The sequence below is a fragment of the Eufriesea mexicana genome, unplaced genomic scaffold, assembly GCF_001483705.2.
Source record: "Eufriesea mexicana isolate 0111107269 unplaced genomic scaffold, ASM148370v2 scaffold5190, whole genome shotgun sequence".
In the NCBI taxonomy this organism is placed as follows: Eukaryota; Metazoa; Arthropoda; class Insecta; order Hymenoptera; family Apidae; genus Eufriesea; species Eufriesea mexicana.
In genome coordinates, this window is record NW_016913149.1 from 886098 (window position 1) to 908151 (window position 22054).

The 22054-nt window shown below is 38.5% G+C and overlaps 1 protein-coding gene and 1 long non-coding RNA gene across 2 annotated transcripts; both read left to right on the forward strand.

Moving 5' to 3' along the window:
- Positions 1-8813: 8813 nt before the first annotated feature.
- Positions 8814-9733, forward strand: LOC108551901 (uncharacterized). The gene is made up of 4 exons (XR_001890513.1): positions 8814-8877; positions 8939-8983; positions 9096-9242; positions 9563-9733. It is a non-coding gene; the product is annotated as an uncharacterized LOC108551901 (long non-coding RNA).
- Positions 9734-13213: 3480 nt separating this feature from the next.
- On the forward strand, positions 13214-20092 carry LOC108551912 (putative sodium-dependent multivitamin transporter). Its single transcript, XM_017906249.1, has 7 exons — positions 13214-13324; positions 13919-14140; positions 15152-15492; positions 16282-16401; positions 17364-17678; positions 18130-18471; positions 18979-20092. Exons 1-7 carry the CDS (start codon positions 13214-13216, stop codon positions 19172-19174), a joined length of 1647 nt encoding a protein of 548 aa, XP_017761738.1. The 3' UTR covers positions 19175-20092.
- The last annotated feature ends 1962 nt before the right edge of the window (positions 20093-22054 follow it).

Here is a 22054-nt window from a genome sequence, read left to right on the forward strand (position 1 = left end):
AGCGTCCTCACTGTAATCACATCAGTAACAAAAGAAAAAAGCTGGCTCAACGTAAACACTATTTATACTATAATGCCAAGTATACCAGAACGCTTTGCAAGATTTCATGTATACGTTTTCTTATTCTAGACATTGGTAATTATGATACACTTGTCAGGTTGGTAACATTACTGTCCAAGAGTATTAGAGTACGGTCTTGTATAATTTATCTGGATTATTACAAAAATTATTTAGAAGATTAATATACGTGAGTTTAAATACGGAAAGACTTGCAAATTTAACAACTGGAGAAGGTGGTACTTGTGGATTTGTGAAATTTGAGGATGGTGATGGTGTTGTAAAATATTTTTCGTTAAATAATTATAAAAATTCTTGACAATTAGGAACTTTCGTTTAAATGACACCATTGTCTAATCAAATACCACTTTCACCAGATGCTTTTTCGAGAGATCGTAGATCAATCTTGTATTATCCTCACGCACGCACGAATGTAATTAAAACAAGAAAAAAGAAAATCCAGGAACGATGATGGGAAACCACCTTCAGTGTGAACAGGGTGAAAAATCGATTAACTACACAGGCAGCTGATGACCAAACACGTCTACCTAACGTTCCACGAAATAGAGGAAACGACTACCGGGATTACTTCATGTCAGGCTATTAGACCAGAGAATCACGTGGCAACGAAGATAACAATGTACGAAAGAGCCGATAGGTATATGCAAATGGAAACGGTAACCGGTCGCACAAATCACAGTGGCATTTCCAGAGATTCCAGCCGGCAGGAACGGCAGAAAGAAGAACAAGAAGAAGAAGAAGCAGAAGAAGAAGAACAAGAAGAAGAAGGCCTCTGCACACGGTTCACAATACGTGTGCTGAATCCCTTTCTGGCTGTTGGTCCACGGTAAATCACAGAATCGCTCCCGGCATTACTCCATTTTCATCTCCGTGGAACAAGAGGCGGTCGCGTGGATGGAGAAACGGATGGTCTCGCTCGCGCCGAGCCAGGCAGCCGCTCATAAATCGGCCGGACAATAAGTCCTCCAAAAAATGCAACGCGGAGGGCATCAGATTCTCCATGGAATTTCAAGCCCCCTGGAACCGATTAATTGTTTCGATTTCAAGGGAGTCTTCTTCGAAATGTTGCATCGCGATTATATACTTTGTATGAGAAGGTTACTGCACCTTTATTACATTGTCACGAACGTGTTTCCGATATAGGTAACTTCTAAGGAATCTCGTTATCGCGAAGTCGTTCTTGTTTCATGCTCGATAAATCGGGGGGGATAACGTTAGAAATCTTTGAACATACGTGGTAGCTTCGAAGTAGGGTAAGTTGTAGGTGTGTAACGTAGACGATGTGAAATATTTCAATAGACTATCAACTAATCTTGTATTACAGGAACCAAATTCTTATGTGACTTCCGGTAAAAAATTCTTAAATATTTCCAAAATACTAATCGCCACATTGATATCAATCACGCTGTTTCCTCAAGAAATTTGGTACATTTATCGCATGTTTTTAACTCTTATACGGTCAGCAAATTACGAAATATAACTAGTAACTTATGATTTAAAAATCAGTACATTCATATGCCAGATATTTCATACACAAATTTCTTGGTAGAGCCAATAGATAGGCTTCGCAGCCCCCTAAGGGTTAGAAGATTCGCATCGAAGACCTAACATCAAAGTCCATATTCCCATTGAATCACCGAGTAATATCAAATCCATCATACAAAATCCAATCTATTCTCTACAATAATCGCATTAAAAAATACCAACGACAGCAAAATAAAAATTACCCGGAGAGACTCTAAACTCCAACACATTTTGCGCAACCCCTGTCACGCGGCTCTGCCGGGACATAATTCGCAACATTGTCCGTAGCATCCTATCATTACAACCGCGCCACGAAACCGTTTTTCGCCGTCGCAGCAACGTTTCTTCTCTGCACCACGTCCTCGACTCGGCTATTTTGGGGTCGTCCCGTGATTCGACGAAGTCGCCACGGTAATCGACGAAATTGACTAATGGACGATCCGCGAGAGAGCAGAAAGGAGGAGAAACCATCTACCCGCGGAGGGATGATCGATGGGATCCATTACCGAGAGACGCGTGCAATCCGCCCACACCCCGAGGAGCCTCGTTCTGTCCCTTTTCCTCGATCCTCTTCCCCTTCTCCACCTCCCTCCCGCCCTTCTCTTCCATCGTACCCACCCTCTTCCCGTGGTCCGTTCTTTTCCTCGTACATACTCGTAGCCAGAGTTGTCTATTTCTCTTTCTCAGGTGCCTCTTGGTTTGCAGCACGTTGATGCATTTACTCGCTTACCGGTATAACTGCCGCGCCATTATAAAAGCCGGTCTCTCCTTCTCCCTCTCCCTACCCCCGTACCAAGCTTCTTTTTCTCTCTTACCCTCCTCTACCATCCCTCTTTCTCTCTCCTTCTTTCTCTCTCGCTCTCTCCCCCCGTCTATCTTTCTGTCTTTTTCTCTCTCTCTGTCTCTCTCGTTCCTTCTTGGACCCCGATAGCCAATGCATTTCGCAGCCGTTCAACCTGCGTCCCTGTAGCATTCTCCTCGCGATCACCGACCCCGCGTACCGACTTCGAAGGAAAATCACGGAGAGTCAATTTTTGCGCGCGGAGCCTACGGTTAGCTGGATAGTTCGCTTTCTCGCGGTGGACGCCTGATAGGGGATGAACCGTATTGCCAGGAGATTCGTGGGTTAGTGGCCACATCGCAACGCGTGTTAGTATTCTTATCCAGAGTTGCTCGGTATCGACATTGTACCAACTGAAAGATGTAGAAATTAGAGTAATATACAGCATATACTGTAATTAATTTTGCAAATTTATAGAATATACTATTTCAGTTATACTGACCAATGTAAACTTCCTCCAAGCGCATATTAAGACATTCATACCTAAAAATGACGAATTTAATGATTATAAATGTGATTACAAGAGTCAGATAGAGTGTCGGTAAATAAAAGGAATATTTATATTTTACGACAAAGCAAGTACTCGAACCATAAGATTCCTCCATCCGGAATAACATTGTATAACGAATGCCATCCGCGTTACCAGTCTTTTATTACCGCCTCGTCAAACGATCTAGGATGTTTTACAAGCGACACCGGCGATCTTTGTGCCAGTACCGATCTCCGACAATTAGCTCGTCGCCGGCATCAGTATGCAGATCTCGATCGGTCGAAGAACATACTCGAACGACGCGTATAGGGGTGATGCCTTTCCCCTAGCGCCGCCGCGACCACTCGCGGCGAATTCGAAAACAGAGCGAGGATTCCACGGACCGGCAGGGATGAAAGTTGGCGACCGACGTAGCGCGCACACGCGCACGCGCACGGGGACCGATATCCACGACGGGAGCGCCAGCGACTGGTTTTATCGTTCGACGAAGTGCGACGTGCATGCACGTAGGAGGCGGTATATAAACAATGTGAACTACATTCCACCGGCATGAGTAACCGTGTCTTGCGCACTCTCGCCACCTCTCGTCCTTTTCTCAACGCCGATGCTGCCCGTACAAATCTAATTACCTAGCAACCTACCTACCTGGCGGGGACAGAGAGCGAGCCCTGACCGAGAAAGGACGACGAACCTGGAGAGGCTGTCATCTTTGGCAGCGTCTGCCATTGGCTGCAGTGTCGGTCGATTTGGAGAAATCGCTTTCGAAGAAGTTACGGAGGCGTGCAGATTACTAGGAGGAAGCTATCGGCTTGCGCTGGAAAATCTGTAGGATGGATATTGGTTCGCTTATATCAGACGAGAAAATGTTTTTGGCATATTTTCCACTATGGGAAAATCATTGAAGAAAATGGATTCTATATATACACATATCTTTTTGTGATACTAACATTTTATATATTTAATTTTCGTGGATTGGTTGTTTGTAATCCTTTGCGATGTAAATCGTATTCCACGTCTTATCCGAATTGATTTCTGATTAAAAATGTATTTTGAAATGCTATTCGAAATTTTAGTTTTATATAAAAATTAAAATAAGACAATCAAAATAGAATGTCAAATCTGACTTAATGTGGAATAGAGTAAGGTTAGTGTCGTAGCGACATCGGAGTCACTGCTGATATATAGGTTAGGTTCCTCAATTATCACAGAATTCAGCTTCTTTCGGATAACTAACAGTAAATCTAACGAATTTATGGGATTCTGTTTATTTCGATAATATTTTGTAATTTAGTTTTCATTTCTCATAAATGTAAGCTGATGAAATTGATCGAGAACTGGTGGACTTGTAGTTTAGGTATGCATGAATGTAAATTGTCTCGAAGAAACTACTTTTGATGTAAAAATATTATTTTAGGAATTTTGATTGGAAAATTTGCGAATAAAAATGATTGGAAATTGGCATGATTGGAAATGAGGTGTGTGCGAATGTAAATACTGAATTTACATCGTATCCGGCGCCCGTGAAACGTGCAGAATTTCATGAATTTCCGGTTAGGCGAGTGAGAGTGAATGTGTCAGCCCGAATGTAAAGTTGAATGCTGATTGCATAGTGATTGATTCAATGGCAGTGCATGAAAATTTGCTAACATATTCCGTATCTCAAAACTACAAGAAAAATCCTATTAAACATTGCTAGATAAGAACTTGGATTGTTGCTTTGTTTCATTAATCATGCTAATTCGTAAATTGACAAAAGAGGAAAACATTATGGAGTGCAATTCAAAACTGAATTTTAAATTAATATGGCGCATAATTTTAATATTATAATATTAATTTATTAATATTAAAATAAATTAATATTAAAATAAATTAATATTAAAATAAATATGGCGAATACACGTTATGATTTTTAGTATATTTTAATTTATTTACCTGTTACGATGTATATCGGTGTCAGAAGTCCAAAAGTTTCCATTTGCCTTCTTCCGTTATACTCTTTATGTATATTCACAATACGTGAAATATCCTCGTAAATGTATTCTTTCAAATTACACGACATATTCACAACTACCCAAACTTCGATAACCACTAAATAATCTTGTATAGCAGGAAATAATCATCAATCAACAATAAGCGTCTCGTATTATTGAGAGGATTAGTCGATTGATCGTTTCCTTTTATCCGTCATACAGCTTTCCGGGAGCGTCTTCTAACGGACCGTTAACCGCATTTATCAACGATTCGTTGCGATCGCATGTCCGTGTCTCGATACGCCCGTATATGTATTTATCCAGACGTGACTGTATGCTAAGGAAAACGTTATGCCGGTACATTATGCTATCGTAGATCCAATTCGTGATTTCCTTTCTTTTCCTTTCCGCCTTCTTTCTTTCTTTCCTTGTTCCACGTGCCAAGCTAACCTCACAAAGAACAGTTCGCAACGCCATTTTTGCGACACAGCTTAGGTTCGACAAACAGGTTTTATCGTATAGGCGTTTCTCATTGATTACCGATTGCTTATTTGAATGTCACAATGCTCGCAATATCACAAACCACAAGACACTCGCGACAATTCATTTTCACCCACTTTTATTAAGTCTATTACCGGCACACGATTATTCGCGTATGCTTTCTGGTATAATTTAGACACTGCTAAAACGCGCGGGAAATATCCCCACCACCGAACACACTCATCTGTATCCAACCTAACGAAGTGACGTGCGATATCGCGGTTAGTGTCTCAAGAACGAGAACCAGTACATCTCTTATGTCATTCGAAACTGCAGAAGCTGGGTAATTAGACCTACGAGAGGAATGTGGTTTTCCCACCTTTGCCTCTTCCTGTTTGTTCTCGTTCATCATCCGCCCCCTTTGTAACACAGAGAAATCACGAAACAAACCGAAGATTAAACACGGAAGTTTCGAGAGCAATCGTGGACACGAATGTTCGCCATTAATTAAAACAACACAGTCTACACACTCGAAACTTGAAAAATTTCTCCTACTCTGCCCGATGATTCGCTACACATGCGCGATCTATTGATATTTATCTGAACTCTTTTTATCTTACAACGAGAATTCATAGAGGGGGACAAAATCGGGGAAAGAATTGCTTCTATGACTGAATTGACAATGCACTGACATTTGCTAATAAATTACAATGACGAAATTAACTAAGATACTTAAATTAAATAAACAATGTTATTTGTGGCATTTTCAATTACGTCGTAATAATAACATAGAGTACATTCAGGTTCATTTGAGGTTACTACTCATTAGAAAATATAATAACCTTTGATTCGATAATAAATCATTTAGATTCGAACGATCTTTCTAAACTCTTTAAAAATAAACGATTTTATTTTTGAATAAGTTAGATGTTATCGAACACCGTAGACAAGTTATGTAAAACTCACCCGGCAGTCAATGTGTTAAAAGGTGTATCGAGAGTGCACCGTATTCGTCCTACGCGCCTCCGTCTTTCTTTCCCCCACCACTTCTTTTTCTCCATCTCCCTCCACCCACGGCTCGACGAATGCATCATGCGTGCATGCAGTTCGCCGCGCATTCCAGTAAAGTCCCTGATCTCCTGCCCTTGCGGTTTAGCATTCTCGTTAAGCCGCGCTGGAATGCCTCTCTTACGCGTTTGCGAATAAATCGACGGTTTTATGAATAAATCCCAACGGCAAATTGCAGCGGCAACGGCAGCGGCGGATGATTAGATCGTAATCGATTCGATCCGCGAAACAACCTGTTCTTAATTGCAAAATAATTCCCACTTAACGACGTTTTGATACGGAAAATTTATTATCGTCGTGACGGAGATCGCGGTTACGGATCACCGTTCGTAACGTAGATCGGCGACACTGACGCCTCTGACGGAACGAAGAATGCGCACGAGTAACGCGCAGCACGGGCGCACCTCGTCCATGACCAATAAAATACTGCCGTGGAATGAATATCTGCCGAAATGGTCGCGCGTTCTTTCTTCGCTAGAATCCAGACGTGACTGTATGCTAAGGAAAACGTTATGCCGGTACATTATGCTATCGTAGATCCAATTCGTGATTTCCTTTCTTTTCCTTTCCGCCTTCTTTCTTTCTTTCCTTGTTCCACGTGCCAAGCTAACCTCACAAAGAACAGTTCGCAACGCCATTTTTGCGACACAGCTTAGGTTCGACAAACAGGTTTTATCGTATAGGCGTTTCTCATTGATTACCGATTGCTTATTTGAATGTCACAATGCTCGCAATATCACAAACCACAAGACACTCGCGACAATTCATTTTCACCCACTTTTATTAAGTCTATTACCTGCACACGATTATTCGCGTATGCTTTCTGGTATAATTTAGACACTGCTAAAACGCGCGGGAAATATCCCCACCACACTCATCTGTATCCAACCTAACGAAGTGACGTGCGATATCGCGGTTAGTGTCTCAAGAACGAGAACCAGTACATCTCTTATGTCATTCGAAACTGCAGAAGCTGGGTAATTAGACCTACGAGAGGAATGTGGTTTTCCCACCTTTGCCTCTTCCTGTTTGTTCTCGTTCATCATCCGCCCCCTTTGTAACACAGAGAAATCACGAAACAAACCGAAGATTAAACACGGAAGTTTCGAGAGCAATCGTGGACACGAATGTTCGCCATTAATTAAAACAACACAGTCTACACACTCGAAACTTGAAAAATTTCTCCTACTCTGCCCGATGATTCGCTACACATGCGCGATCTATTGATATTTATCTGAACTCTTTTTATCTTACAACGAGAATTCATAGAGGGGGACAAAATCGGGGAAAGAATTGCTTCTATGACTGAATTGACAATGCACTGACATTTGCTAATAAATTACAATGACGAAATTAACTAAGATACTTAAATTAAATAAACAATGTTATTTGTGGCATTTTCAATTACGTCGTAATAATAACATAGAGTACATTCAGGTTCATTTGAGGTTACTACTCATTAGAAAATATAATAACCTTTGATTCGATAATAAATCATTTAGATTCGAACGATCTTTCTAAACTCTTTAAAAATAAACGATTTTATTTTTGAATAAGTTAGATGTTATCGAACACCGTAGACAAGTTATGTAAAACTCACCCGGCAGTCAATGTGTTAAAAGGTGTATCGAGAGTGCACCGTATTCGTCCTACGCGCCTCCGTCTTTCTTTCCCCCACCACTTCTTTTTCTCCATCTCCCTCCACCCACGGCTCGACGAATGCATCATGCGTGCATGCAGTTCGCCGCGCATTCCAGTAAAGTCCCTGATCTCCTGCCCTTGCGGTTTAGCATTCTCGTTAAGCCGCGCTGGAATGCCTCTCTTACGCGTTTGCGAATAAATCGACGGTTTTATGAATAAATCCCAACGGCAAATTGCAGCGGCAACGGCAGCGGCGGATGATTAGATCGTAATCGATTCGATCCGCGAAACAACCTGTTCTTAATTGCAAAATAATTCCCACTTAACGACGTTTTGATACGGAAAATTTATTATCGTCGTGACGGAGATCGCGGTTACGGATCACCGTTCGTAACGTAGATCGGCGACACTGACGCCTCTGACGGAACGAAGAATGCGCACGAGTAACGCGCAGCACGGGCGCACCTCGTCCATGACCAATAAAATACTGCCGTGGAATGAATATCTGCCGAAATGGTCGCGCGTTCTTTCTTCGCTAGTTGCAATGATAATGCAATCTATCTTGCGTGGTGACTTGAGTGTTAAAATCAATCGAGGACTGTGGTAGCGTCTTAATGATCGTAACATGAAAACGTTCGATGCATACATATAGGTTAAAGGCAGCAATTTTGAAGTACCAATAATGTACGTAGAGGTTATATTGTTTATAAACCACATGGTTCGATTTCTTGCTGCCTTTGAAATTATCCTTGTTGGCATATTCGTAACTTTCTTGATACATATGCGTAAGTACATGATTATTATTAACTCGTTATATATGACAACTGACATTCGATTAAATTTTAGAATTATTTCGACACTGTAGCTTCGGAATGTTTCACTATGCAAAAGGTACGATTGTATCCTTATTGTTATTCGTTACTTCGATATTTCTTTAGTAGAACAGAATAGGATATCAAGTTCAGTTCGACACAATACCGAGAAGATTCAACATGATTCATAGGTCGAGCAACAATAGCCCATCGGACTTCGTGTAATTGTCTAGCATCTTGCCAGTAACGCGTACGTTCTACACACCTTAACGCGTTACACGAGCAACTCGTGACAAGGAGGTGGCGCTAACAGGCATCCACCGTAGAATCGCTAATGTGTAGGTAAATTATTTAGCTGAACAAACAAGTTTGCCTAGCCTCTATATCGAACTCGATACCTTGTACTACGCTTGCCCTCTAAAACTATGATTATCAATAAGTTAACTCTTGTGAACTAGCTACCGTTTTAATCTCAAAATGTACTGTTAAATAATACCATTAAATTTAACGATAGATCAATCGCGAACATTTACTTTTTTTATCATCGTATTATGTTATTTTAATCAGGTGCAATTTTTTTAATTGGTGCAGTAAATACGAAATGTTATTTACGAGATTATGAAATAATAAGGAATTCAAAAATAATATTCTTTTTCAGAAAATATGTCTATATTTTCAACAAGGCGAGATATAAACAAGCACCACATTAAATATTCACGCGCTAAGGCATCTGAAAGAGGAAGTAACCACAACTATTGGCTGATACGGATCATTAAACATTAGACAATTATTTATATCAGAAATTGAATTTTATTTATTTATAAAAAGTACCAAGGTAATAGTAATTTACATCGCCCCTTGTTTTCATGAATTTTTTATTTTATAAATATTTATATTATTCCTGTGTTTTATTTTTTTACATTTACATATAGATTAATATCTGTATTTGTAATACAAACGTGATATTTGCAGAAATATATCCCCAAGATTTGACTTCAAAGGTGAAAATGATGAAATATCTACCCTCATATCTTATTTAAAGGTCTTCAGGTATATACATTTACATTTTCTTAAAAAGAAGAAAGGAGAGAAAAAGAAAACAGTAAATTTGTCAACCATTATATCCCTAAAAAGTAACTTCTTTTTCACAGATGTCCCCATAAACATTATACCTAACGACAGGTAGATTTATTTATCAATTCGACAGATGCACATCTTCCAGAATGCAAGACGCGTCTCTTTCTTCCCTTTCTCTGTTTCCAACATGCCGTGCATTCTATTCTAATGCGAATAGGGAAGCAAAACCACGAAGAAAAAAGAAGAAGAAGAAGACCCATAGGTTACCGCGGAATTTATTTCGACGATAATCGTAAGGGACACCCGCGCTCTCTCAGATAGGATACGGGAACGCGGAAGTGCGTACGTGCACGTTCAACGCGTAGGTTTGTACAGCCGCGAACGTGCATAAACCGTGGCTTCGTAAGAAGCGCTTGTCGTGCAAACAACGCGTTCTATGATAGCACGCAGGAAACGCTTGTCGCCAGTACCGTAAACACTGTCACAGACCTATACGAGATCCGATATCTATGGTCTTTCACTTAATATTTGCCGTATACTTTATAACTGTAATCTTTATAGTGTAACTGTGTGTTTATAGCAGCAACTTCTCGTGTGTCTCCTCGTGACTTTGCGTAAAGAAAAGCTCGATAACGGGACGATATACTGGAAGATGTTAAAAAATTAAAAAAGAAGCAAAGTCTAATTAAGTGATACCGATGATATCGATGAATCGATGAAATAATGGATTGCCAATTTGAGGTCCTTGACCAGCCGTACCCAGTTAGTTCATGTTGGACTTTGATCATGACTTTAATCGTATAAAGTTATTGTCGAACGGGAATCACATGTAATTTATCATTAAATTTCATCTCATGTGGAATTCATTTGGTTGAAATCGATGCGCGATTAATGAGCACTAAACTCGTCTCGGAAAAGAATATTATCAAAGGAATAATATCGGATGAAAATAAGTTGATAAAAATGTATTAATTCTTGAAAACTGTCTGGCTGTAAGACATAGTACTTAAATGAATTAAAACAGTAAGCGGTTATCTTTGTACGCGGAGCAACCAAGAATGTGGTAAAACAAGTAGTTAATGAATGATGGGTATGTATACAGTAAACAAACTTTTACCATAAATTTAATTTTGTAGGATTAAATCTCAGACGAACATTGTTCTATATTTTTCACTTATTTATTTATATGAAATCATTCTCCTTGCAGCCGCACCGACAGTTACACAAAGCTCTCTATATTTCTGCGATAACATTGTATTTTACGACTACAGTAAATGTAAGGTGAATTATCTTAATACTATAACGATCGTTTAATGAGGAAAATAACTTCTAAGACCAACGAAATATGATTCTTGCTACATAAGTAGAATAATAAGAAAATATAAGCAAATATAAGAAGGAAAAATGGAAGAAATATATATATAAGAAGTCATGAAATGTTGAAATTCATTGGAGGCAATAATTGCGTCAGGCGTCATCAGAATACTAAAAGTACGTGGTTGGTACCATCCTCGAAATGGATAGACTTTTTCGATAATAATCACGTAATGCATTACAATCGATAAGTGGTATTATTTATATCAAGCTTCTCAAACTTGTACAATTGAAGATCTAAAATTTAGTGATAAAAGCAGTAAGCTTTCTGTTTTTCAATTTATCGCATGTACGTTCTTATCTGTCTCTTAATCCTAAGTACTCGTCCAGCTTCTCGTAATGTTCAGTCGGCGGAAGACTTCAACACGAGTAGTTGGTTTAATTCAGACATCGATAAAATTCGAATCACGTAATTAGCATTCCCCGTCAGAATAAAAATCGCGACATCTCTCGTCAAATCGAAGATAACTATGTAGCCAGTGCCACACACGCGAGAGAATAATACAAGCGACTGCGGTGGTAAGAGACATTCGCGAGTTTCACTTCGTTGTGGCTGTTGCTCTAATCGTAACGACTGGAAGACAATCGTTGATACACTCTCGTCGGGTACTGTCACCAAGTTCATCAGTATTTACATAGAGGATAATATTCTTTAAGTGAGAATACTCTTTTATCACCTGCTCGTATAGGCTCGTTGATATAGTGGTAGTTCAAACCGACGAATAAAGCTACATGCGATAAAATAAGTGATCAAGTGTTTAATACAGGTGTTCAGTGTCTTTTCTAAAATTAACCCTTTGCATTCAATAGACGACTCTCAATTGCTATTCATTTTAACACTACAACTCGAGTTGCAAGTGACCACACGTATAAAAATTATAAATATTGACAAACGACATTAAATTCATTGTAATATGTATTGTAACATTACTTTTATTTTGTAATATTATCGCAGTGAGTGATTCTTCGTTGTTGGATGTCAGATATCATAATTCGTTACACGAATGTTCAAGAATAAAATTCTGTAACAGAAACAAACAAAGTCGTCTAAGCCTTAACTGATTAACCTGATTAAAAAGCAACAGTGTTAGTCAACCCTTGATGATTGCCAATTGGGGTAGATCTACTTACTATGTGATATGACCTACTAATCAAAGTATGTATGTGAACTCCAGACCTTTATAGGTAAAATAAGTTACAATATAGTATAAAAAGGTTTTATACCCGTATATTCACATCTATCAGTGCTCATCTGAAAATTGTGCTTCTTACTATATGTTATCTTATTGTAGCACTATCACCAAGTTATCTATCCATGACGAACATCAGTTCCCATTTATTTCTTAAGTTAAAATATAGAGCTATTAAATGACTGTGAACTTTTATCTCAGAAGAAAATAAAAATCCAATTATAGAGGATGAACGACAAGCCTATATAGAAGCTATGTATATACAAACACCTTAGCAGCTTGAAATATGTCAATATAATACATCAAGTATTACATGTGATGCTCATGAATGAAGAAGGTGCAAAAACAAATGATCCCACGGTGATTTCAACGAATGTCAAAATTAACGTCCAAAGAGGCCAACAGATATTCGACGAAATCCATCAACATCTATCCAGCGTGGCAGAAAAAGAAGGGAAAGAAAGGTCCCAATACAGCTCGTAGACGAATGGCAGATGCTGTTGTTCAAATCATTACATAAATGACATCAATGTTAAATGTGTTGAAGCCAGCAATGATTGAGGGAACAACGTTTGCCGGCTAAGCGATACATCAAATAAATAAACTGCCGACAATCGAGTTGAGGCCAAGCATTAGTCGCCCGTCGAATCCAGCCTGAAAAGTAGAACATGGCTACCCTGGAAGTCGCGGATTACGCGGTGATCGTAGTAACGATGATCATTAGTTCGGCGATCGGTGTGTATTACAGACTGACCGGTGGAAAACAAAGATCAACGGAGGTAAGTTTGCTTATATCGAATAAATTTATTCTGGAAATAATACTCCTTTCTGTGATACATAATGCTGCAATAATTGTTAGATGACCGGTCTTCTAAATCTCTGACTCTTAATTACTAGTGTAACCAACTGATACATGTATCTTAATCAAACCAAATTATTCATACCAGCTTCCATTTTAGGATACAAGTTTGTGCAAACTGGGATCATTCATTTAGTAACCAAAGCTTCTGATCATCTCTTCCCTACCAAATTGATATAGCTGTAGACCTAATCATAAAGCTATATATGTACGATATAAGAGTTTTCAGACCTTAAAGGTCTTATTTACTCTCTAATTCCAAACTCCGAACATTTTTATATTTTAAGTCTGTTGTAAATTCTGTAATACAAAATAATAGTATTTAATATAATTATATGTATATTCTAAAATTGCGTGTTTCTATTATGATACTACAACTAACATGACACTTCTATTTATATAATACCACAACTTTTACCAAATACTAAATTTCAACAAGTAAAAATCGATATATACAAGAAAAGAAAATTCAAGCTGTGATAATGTTATATAATTTCAATATAATTCACGACAGGAATATTTTATGGCGAACAGAACGATGCGAGTGGCACCGGTCGCGATAGGCTTAATGGTTTCATACCTATCAGCAGTCAGTGTCCTAGGAGTCAGTTCAGAAAATTACGTTTATGGCACTCAGTATGCTGTGATCAATATTTCCTACGGACTTGCTACACCCGTCGTCGCTTATTTATACTTACCGATATTCTTCAAGATTGGAAAAGCCAGTGCTTTCGAGGTAAGTTCACTGTTGAACGTACGGTTGTAACTGAAAATTACTATTTATTATACGTTTCTCAGAAGATCAGTCGTGAGAAGGTGTAATTCAATCACCCAGTCTAATCCCCGTCATAAGCTTTAACCGACACGCTAGTCTTTATGTATGTTGGGTCAAAGAAAAATATTTCTTTGTTGTTAATGACTGTACAAGCGAAAATGGAACTATAGAAATATAACCATCAGATTCATCTTTTGAACAACATATAGTATGCATAGATAAATAGCAATTATTTAGATTAGGATATTACTCACCGATTTCGATGATTTTGAAATATGTCATAGAACACAAAATTCTGAATTAATTTTTCCTATACATCTAGCACTCGTCCGACTTTAGTTTTCGATATATTTGCAAAAAACTGTCGGTACCATTGCACTGAATCCCGCCAAACCGTACGCCTCCACGACAGCGCATGCGCCAATACGTAACTGCGTCATATCATATTTAGACATTCTTTTGTATGAATTATAAATAAAAAATGAATTTGAATACCGTTAAAAGATTAAAAGCACAGATTCTAACAACATCAAAGATATTATTAGTTGAAATAAACACATAATCTTCCTGTTTGTGAAATTTAATACCATCGCAGTCACCAATATACCACCCGAATATAATAAATGAAACTGACCTATCACTGAATAGAATTTTTACCACGACTGTTGGAATCAAAACAACATCGAGTTATTTTATCTATAGTATGGAGTTTCAATGACTGATGCTGGTAAATAAATTTGAAAAAACAAGATAAATATAGAAAAATAAATATAAAGTGGTTCTCACAATTAGAATACACAAAAATATTATCACAAAATTGGTCATATAAATATATACCATGTGTACTTGAAATATTGATATCTTTTAAACAACAAACGAGTCAAATTTATATTTATCTTGTATTCTTTCTGTGATTAATAATTAATTATATTAATGCAGTTAAAAGGAAAAAGGAACTTCGTGTACTTTCAGTATTTGCAGAAACGTTTCGGAAAAGCAGCAAGGATGGTAGGAAGCTTCGCTTTTTTGCTTCAGCTGCTTCTGTACAGTGGCGTGGTATTGTACGCGCCGGCACTTGCTCTGGAAACCACCACAGGTTTCTCGAAGACCGCAAGCGTAATCGTCATAGGATTGGTCTGCACCTTTTATTCGACCATCGGCGGTATTAAGGCGGTCCTCGTTACCGATGTATTCCAAGGTCTGTTGATGTTGGTAGCCATTGTCTTGGTGATCGTCACGGCAGTTATGAACGTCGGAGGCATTGACCAGATTTGGGAGATTGCTCGAGAAGGATCAAGGATCGAATTCGACAAGTGAATATTGATTATTTTCAAATATTATTCTGACTACCGTAACCAATAAAAATTCTCTGTCACGCGACTTTTTAGACTCGTATTTTATAATCATAATTATAATTATGAAATTATGTAGAATGCTGTGATCTAAAATATTTCTTTTTTACTTCTTTTCAAATTTTCAGAAAAGTCTGAATGTTTTCTGCGCCTAGGAAGATCCACGAATACTTTTATGGAAACATAAGGAAATGTAAATTAGACGTACATGAAGTATATTTTGGCTTTGCTGCATCTTCTAAAACTATTCTTGAAAAATATAGAAATATTACACGCAAAATGATGCCATACTTCTGCATTAATGATTGCAACTACTTCACTCTTTAATTAACCACAATTTCACCTGTTTCATTATTATTTATCCATTATCTTGTACAATTACTAGACTCGCAATTTATTCTTAATTTTAAATAACCATGAGAAGATCCAGCGAATTGTTACCTAAAGACCAAATTTATCAGTGTTTAAATATCACGATATTATTACGCCTTGTTTATTGTTCAGAGCACCGAAACAATCAGAGCATAGTTCTTTAACTATCGTTATAATACGAACCGTTACGTTGTATAACAGGGGTAACAGTGTGCTAGCAACTGCTTAAATCGATTTTCTCTTTGGCATTATATTGTAAATTGCCATGAGCGTGATGCGGTTAACACACTTTCAAATACCATGCCGAGCATGAAACATTTATTTTACGAGGAATCCAAGCCGGTATCGATACTGACAATGGTATGTGCATTCATTCAGCATTTCAATGGACCCAACGGTGCGACACACCTGGTGGAGCTTGACATTTGGCGGTTTCTTCACCTACCTCTCCTTGTACGGCACCAACCAAGTTCAAGTTCAGAGAATGTTAACCATCAAGTGAGTACCCGCTGACTTTCTACACGATGCATACGTGTCCCGCGATATCGCGAATTATACACGTCCATCGGCAAAACCGACATCTTGCTGACATGCTTCCAAATCTTAAAAGACATCAAGAATTTCATCTCGACGCTTATGAATGTATGCAGCGCATATTGCTTTTGCTATTCGAAATGCTTACGGTGTTTGTAAAAAAGAATCAACAAACTTTCATGCAGCGATTTTGCAATAAATCCTAAATTGATGAATAAAAATTTGCACTAAAATAGTGATATATCTTGTCATTTTCACCAGCATTTTGCATTGTATTCACAATGTCACATTCACAAGTTGAGAATCATAAATAATATATATAACATATGTGTACAATAATAAATCGTTTTTATCATGCTTATCGCAGAAGCAGTTCTTTTGAGAGAGACCAAAAGTATTCTTTGAGAAGAACGTAGTAAATATTACGCGAGATTCGTCATTTCAGTCGAATTACTCTTATTTAAATTGGATGCAGCTAACATTTGTGCGGCAGTGATTCTTCAACCTACTGTTCCACTAATCCATTTCATAGTAGCAAAAAGCAGCGCTGGAACGAGCAAATAACGATGCACCATCGTAGAATCGTACGATCTTTCTTCCCCGGTCTTGAATCGTAAATTAACGTTCGATAAATCGACGACGAGGCGGACTAGCCTCCGAATGAAATTTCTAGATAGCTCGAATATTGCGTATCCCAGTCCGAGCATTGTATTCATCTCGAGGCACATTATCGTGATTCTCTTCTTCGTAGCGTGACGACAGAAAGACGAAGGAATTTTCCCCGGCCTTTATCTAAGCCACGCATCTTGCATGCATACCGCCAGTAGCGATCGTTCGATAAATCGTTGCTTGTCCGCTACGCTGCCGATTCAACTTAATAATAATCGTCTGTAAAATCATCTATCCCTGACATTCGTGCTTTTCAGGAACCTAAAAGACGCGCAGGCAGCTACTTGGTGGACCTGGCCATTAGCTTCTTTGATGTCTCTGGGCCTCTGTTTCTCTGGACTGGCTATGTACACCAAGTATCGCGACAGCGACCCCCTCGAGAGCGGAAGAATCAACTCGTACGATCAATTAATGCCGCTTTACGTGATGGACATGTTCTCCGCGTATCCAGGTGTGCCTGGGCTTTTTATTGCCGGCATCTTCAGCGCTGGACTCAGCACCATCTCCGCCACGGTGAATTCCGTGGCCGTCGTTATGCTCGAAGATTTTATCAAACCCATATACCATCTTCGGTGAGCCTCGCAAAATCATGAAATGAACTGAATTTATAACGTGTCCATCGATAATATATCAGCGTCATAGATATTAAATTTCAAATATTAAAATGGACAAGAAGCAATACCATGTTCGATGATTTAAAGCTTTCGTCACGTGGATCGACGTTCTTCGAAGGGGCTTCGATAGAAAGCATCTTAATTGTCCTCGTGGAATCTCTGTTTCGTGAAATGACTGACAATGTCAAAGTTAATACCTGGAAATCTCGTAAATATCTATTATTCTTAAGCTTTACATCCTAGATTATAATAATTGATTTCTACCGAGCTAGAAACTAGAGCGTTTTATATTATCGCGTGATCTATCTGCTCTGATTAAAGTGATATTACATGTTTCTTAACATACCAGTTATTTAGCCAAACACTTATGTAATCAATTATGCCAGTATAACGATTAACGTTATTTCAGGAACAAGGAGCTAACAGTAACAAGGTCAATCATCATCAGCAAGATTCTGGCTTTTATAGTCGGTATTGCTTGTATAGCACTGGCATTTATGGGCCACTTCCTTGGCGGACTTCTTCAGGCAGCACTCACAATATTCGGTGTGATTGGCGGCCCTGTGTTCGGCATGTTCTCTCTCGGCATGTTCACGCGAATGGGAAATCAGAGAGGCGCGATCATCGGTTTATTGGTTAGCATCGCATTCTGCTTGTGGATGGGTTTCGGGCAGCCAAAGCCGCCAATTCCAAACAAACTCACTGTACATTATGATTACGAGGGATCGTCGAATTTGCATAACGAATACCAGTAAGGAATTCACCTGTTATTCACTGGCCATGCGCTTTCTCAGTCTCCTTTTCATCCTCTGACACGTGCAAATGTTTCCTGATTTTTCCACTTCGAGGACTTCTTTGATTTAGTATAATAGGAAACATTTAGGGCATGTTTGCCACTTTCATAAAAAATATGTACCGATGACATAGGTATTATTATCATTTGATAATTCAAAAGCAATAAATTTGGTATAATTCCATAGTATTGCTAAAGCAAAAACATTCACATGAATTATGGGGAAATGTATAATAAGAAAGAAAGAATCTTCGGTATCGAAATCGCGTTATAAATATTATGCTTTAGATATATTTCATGTTATAAAGGTGGCGATTATGTCTGTTGACTATAGTATACTTGTACCTATTATATCAAATTACTAACACTTTTTCTTGATCATAAAATTAATACTTGTTCCAAGTAGTACAATTTAGCATAATTGGTTTCTAAGAGGTGATAAATTATACTGTTTTTCTATTGCAGGCAAAGTAACAATGACTCATACTTCTATCTGTATCGGATTTCATACATGTGGTACTGCCCCCTGGGAAGTATCATCAGTTTTCTACTTGGCTGGATTTCCAGTTGGATTTCGAACCTGATTCTAGGCGAAAAACCACAGGATGTAGACCCTGATCTCCTAATACCGATTTTGGCAGCCAGACAACGTAGAAGATAATTGAAAGTTACAAACATATTTCACAACGCAGTGGTATTAGACACGATTTCCTGATAACTTGACGTATGTCAAGAATGGTACAACATACACGTAACTACGACTGAATTTTTTACATTCACGCGTGACTTCGCGGTGACAAATAATTAAATCGTTTTTCAACGATCATACGGCTTTCCGAGTAACAAGAAGACCTCAAGTTACAATTAATCAATTCCACTGCGCAATTTTCAGTCGATCGTTCATTTTTATAACCTTACTTCATCGTCGTACGATTTTCAATGTTACAGTCAACAATATCGTCTCCGATATTTCTAGGGCGAAAAATGTAACGTCTCGTCATAAAAGGAAACAAACCTAACCTATCGATCATTTATTTACATCGACTAGACGCGCCACGTCTCGGAGAATTCTCGTAATTGACCTTAACCTAAAAACAGTCAGAGTGGAGTTCGAATCTGTGGAACAAGACACGTGTCGCGTAAACCAGTCAAAACGACGTTTACGAAGAGGCATCAGGCAAAACTGTTATTAAAAAAGGAAAAAGAGAAGAAAAAAAAAAATCGTGATCGAAGATCTGTCGAGGAGCTCGATTCGACGAAATCACGGTCGATATTACACGTACTCGGTTTCCTTTCGGAATTCCGATTATCGCCACGAGGCGGCCAACCTCTTCTTCTCTTCTGCAACGAGGAGCAGACGTAAACACCGCGCGAACCACGGGTGTGCTGAACGTTTACCGAAACGTTCGCAAATCACGATGGAATGCCGTCAGACTGGTGTTCCCGTGCGCGGCACACGGTGACATACAGAACGAAGCAACGACCCGTGTACTGTGCAGCGCTTACGTAAGGAAATAACGCCGCACGGAGAGACCGAGTGGACCACCTCGAGCTTCGTTTCGACTACTAAAGCCTCATATTCACTGGTCACGTAGAACGCTTGCAAACGTTTGTGAGCTTTTTGAAATGTTAATGGCAAGCATTCGTGACAAACATTTGTCAAGCACTTTCACTAAACAAATGTTAGCAAACAAGGGCATGTTTATGAACACCTGTCGTTGATCTATGGATAGGGCTAGTTCTTAAAGACAATAGTTCCTCGTCTATGCTACAAGCGTACAAACGACAGATTGACTCGAAGGCACACATTGAGGTTAGCGACGCGTTACAGGCGCGAATTCGTACGTACTGCGCATTTTCACTGATCACTCGAAAGATTCGCGTGCGTTTGTGAACTACTCGCGCTACTGGTGGATACATGTCTTAATAGTATCAATCGTCGCACGCGGTCATCACTGCTTCGAATATCGAACTTTCGTTCGACTTTCCTTGTACCTTTGAAACGATGGAGCCTTTATGGTTGCCGCCATCCGTGTTAGGCAACCACCGCTGTCTTCTCTCGTCCAAGTAATTGCGTTACGCAATACGCGCATCTTTCGTACGCAGTACTTGTTCATCGCTAATTCAACGTGGTGCACTGTGTAGGTTATGTAAGGGCCATGAATTGTAGAAACGATTTTAATGTGAAAGAGGTTAGCAAAGAATTAAAGGAAGATCGTCGAGATGATTATTGGTTATGAATTAGACCAATTGGTGCTACAGCAAAATATATAATGTGTGTTACACTTTTGCGTATGAAAATATCGAAGGTATGCATCTATCGCTTTTAAACTATTTAAACTTGGAAATTATTAATCAAATTCGATTTTGTATAACAAAACGACGCAAATTATACTATATAAGACAAAAATTTAATAAAGGTTTTTATTACTAATTTATTATTTTCTCTATGTTACTTTCGCGAAAAAGAAATGTATTTTCATACAAATTTAAATTCCATTGCAATATTTATTTAAAAGATAATTTAATTTTCTTTGTGATTAAAGGGCCTAACAAGGGACTCGTGACCGGCTGTTCACATGCACGTTGTGTTATAACTGTTACATCCAGCGCGTAAGAAAGTAGTGTGCAAGTAAATACCACATGAATGATTAACTCTACTCTCTCCAGAACCACTTCCCCCACCCCGAAACCATCAACACTTAACATCAATCTTCCTTAAACTGTACATCAAAAGATACCGTTGTTACACTTTCGCCTAACTAAAAGTTTTACTTTTTATTATTTATCATAAATATCGTGTTGAATAAAAAAATTACTTACGTTTTTTTCTTTAAGGTATACGATGCAAACAGAAATTATTCCAAGTTAATCTACACATGGTTTTCTGCAGAGAAATTCCTGAAGTTCGTACTATACATTCCAAATAACTGCAAAGGAATATTCATGATAGAATCCTAAACCAGCTATACTCGATATTAGTTACAATATTTAACATTTAAATACTCGTTTACCATAACAATGGCACGAATATGCAGCAAATGTTAATTGAACCCACAGAGAAGGCAACCACTATTATTTTATGAAGTCTTTGCTATGCACTATGGCCATCATCATCCGGTGCGCGGTAGTATTCTCCATGTTGCGCCTATGAATGAAGAAACGACTGGTATTTTCTGCCATAAACTTAGAAATTTCCGCTAATTGAGCTCGTAAAGAATCCTGTTAATTTTTCCGTTCCTTTTTTTTTTCTTCTCTCACAGACTCTATTCGAGCAAAGCTCGGGTAATAGACTACACTAAAGAAGATTAAGATAAGCACAACGGTAGTTAGAAAATGCTACCGAGTATCGCAACGAAATTACGAGACTATCCATAATATTCCATAAAGCAAAGGTATTTAAGTGTTACATTTGCATTCGAAACAGGATTCTTTCTTTTTCACTTTTATTTATTCTTGTTATTACAGCGGCAAAGTGGGTGGTACAACCAGGCAAAGAATAATTTTACATATAAAAACGAAGCGAAGAAAAGAAAGAATA

Excerpts from the sequence above, each read along its gene's own strand:
- LOC108551912 (XM_017906249.1), top strand. The coding sequence starts at position 13,214 with ATGGCTACCCTGGAAGTCGCGGATTACGCGGTGATCGTAGTAACGATG. Across the intron at positions 13,325-13,918 it reads GAAAACAAAGATCAACGGAG|GAATATTTTATGGCGAACAG; the intron begins GTAAGTTTGCTT and ends AATTCACGACAG. Across the intron at positions 16,402-17,363 it reads CAGAGAATGTTAACCATCAA|GAACCTAAAAGACGCGCAGG; the intron begins GTGAGTACCCGC and ends CGTGCTTTTCAG.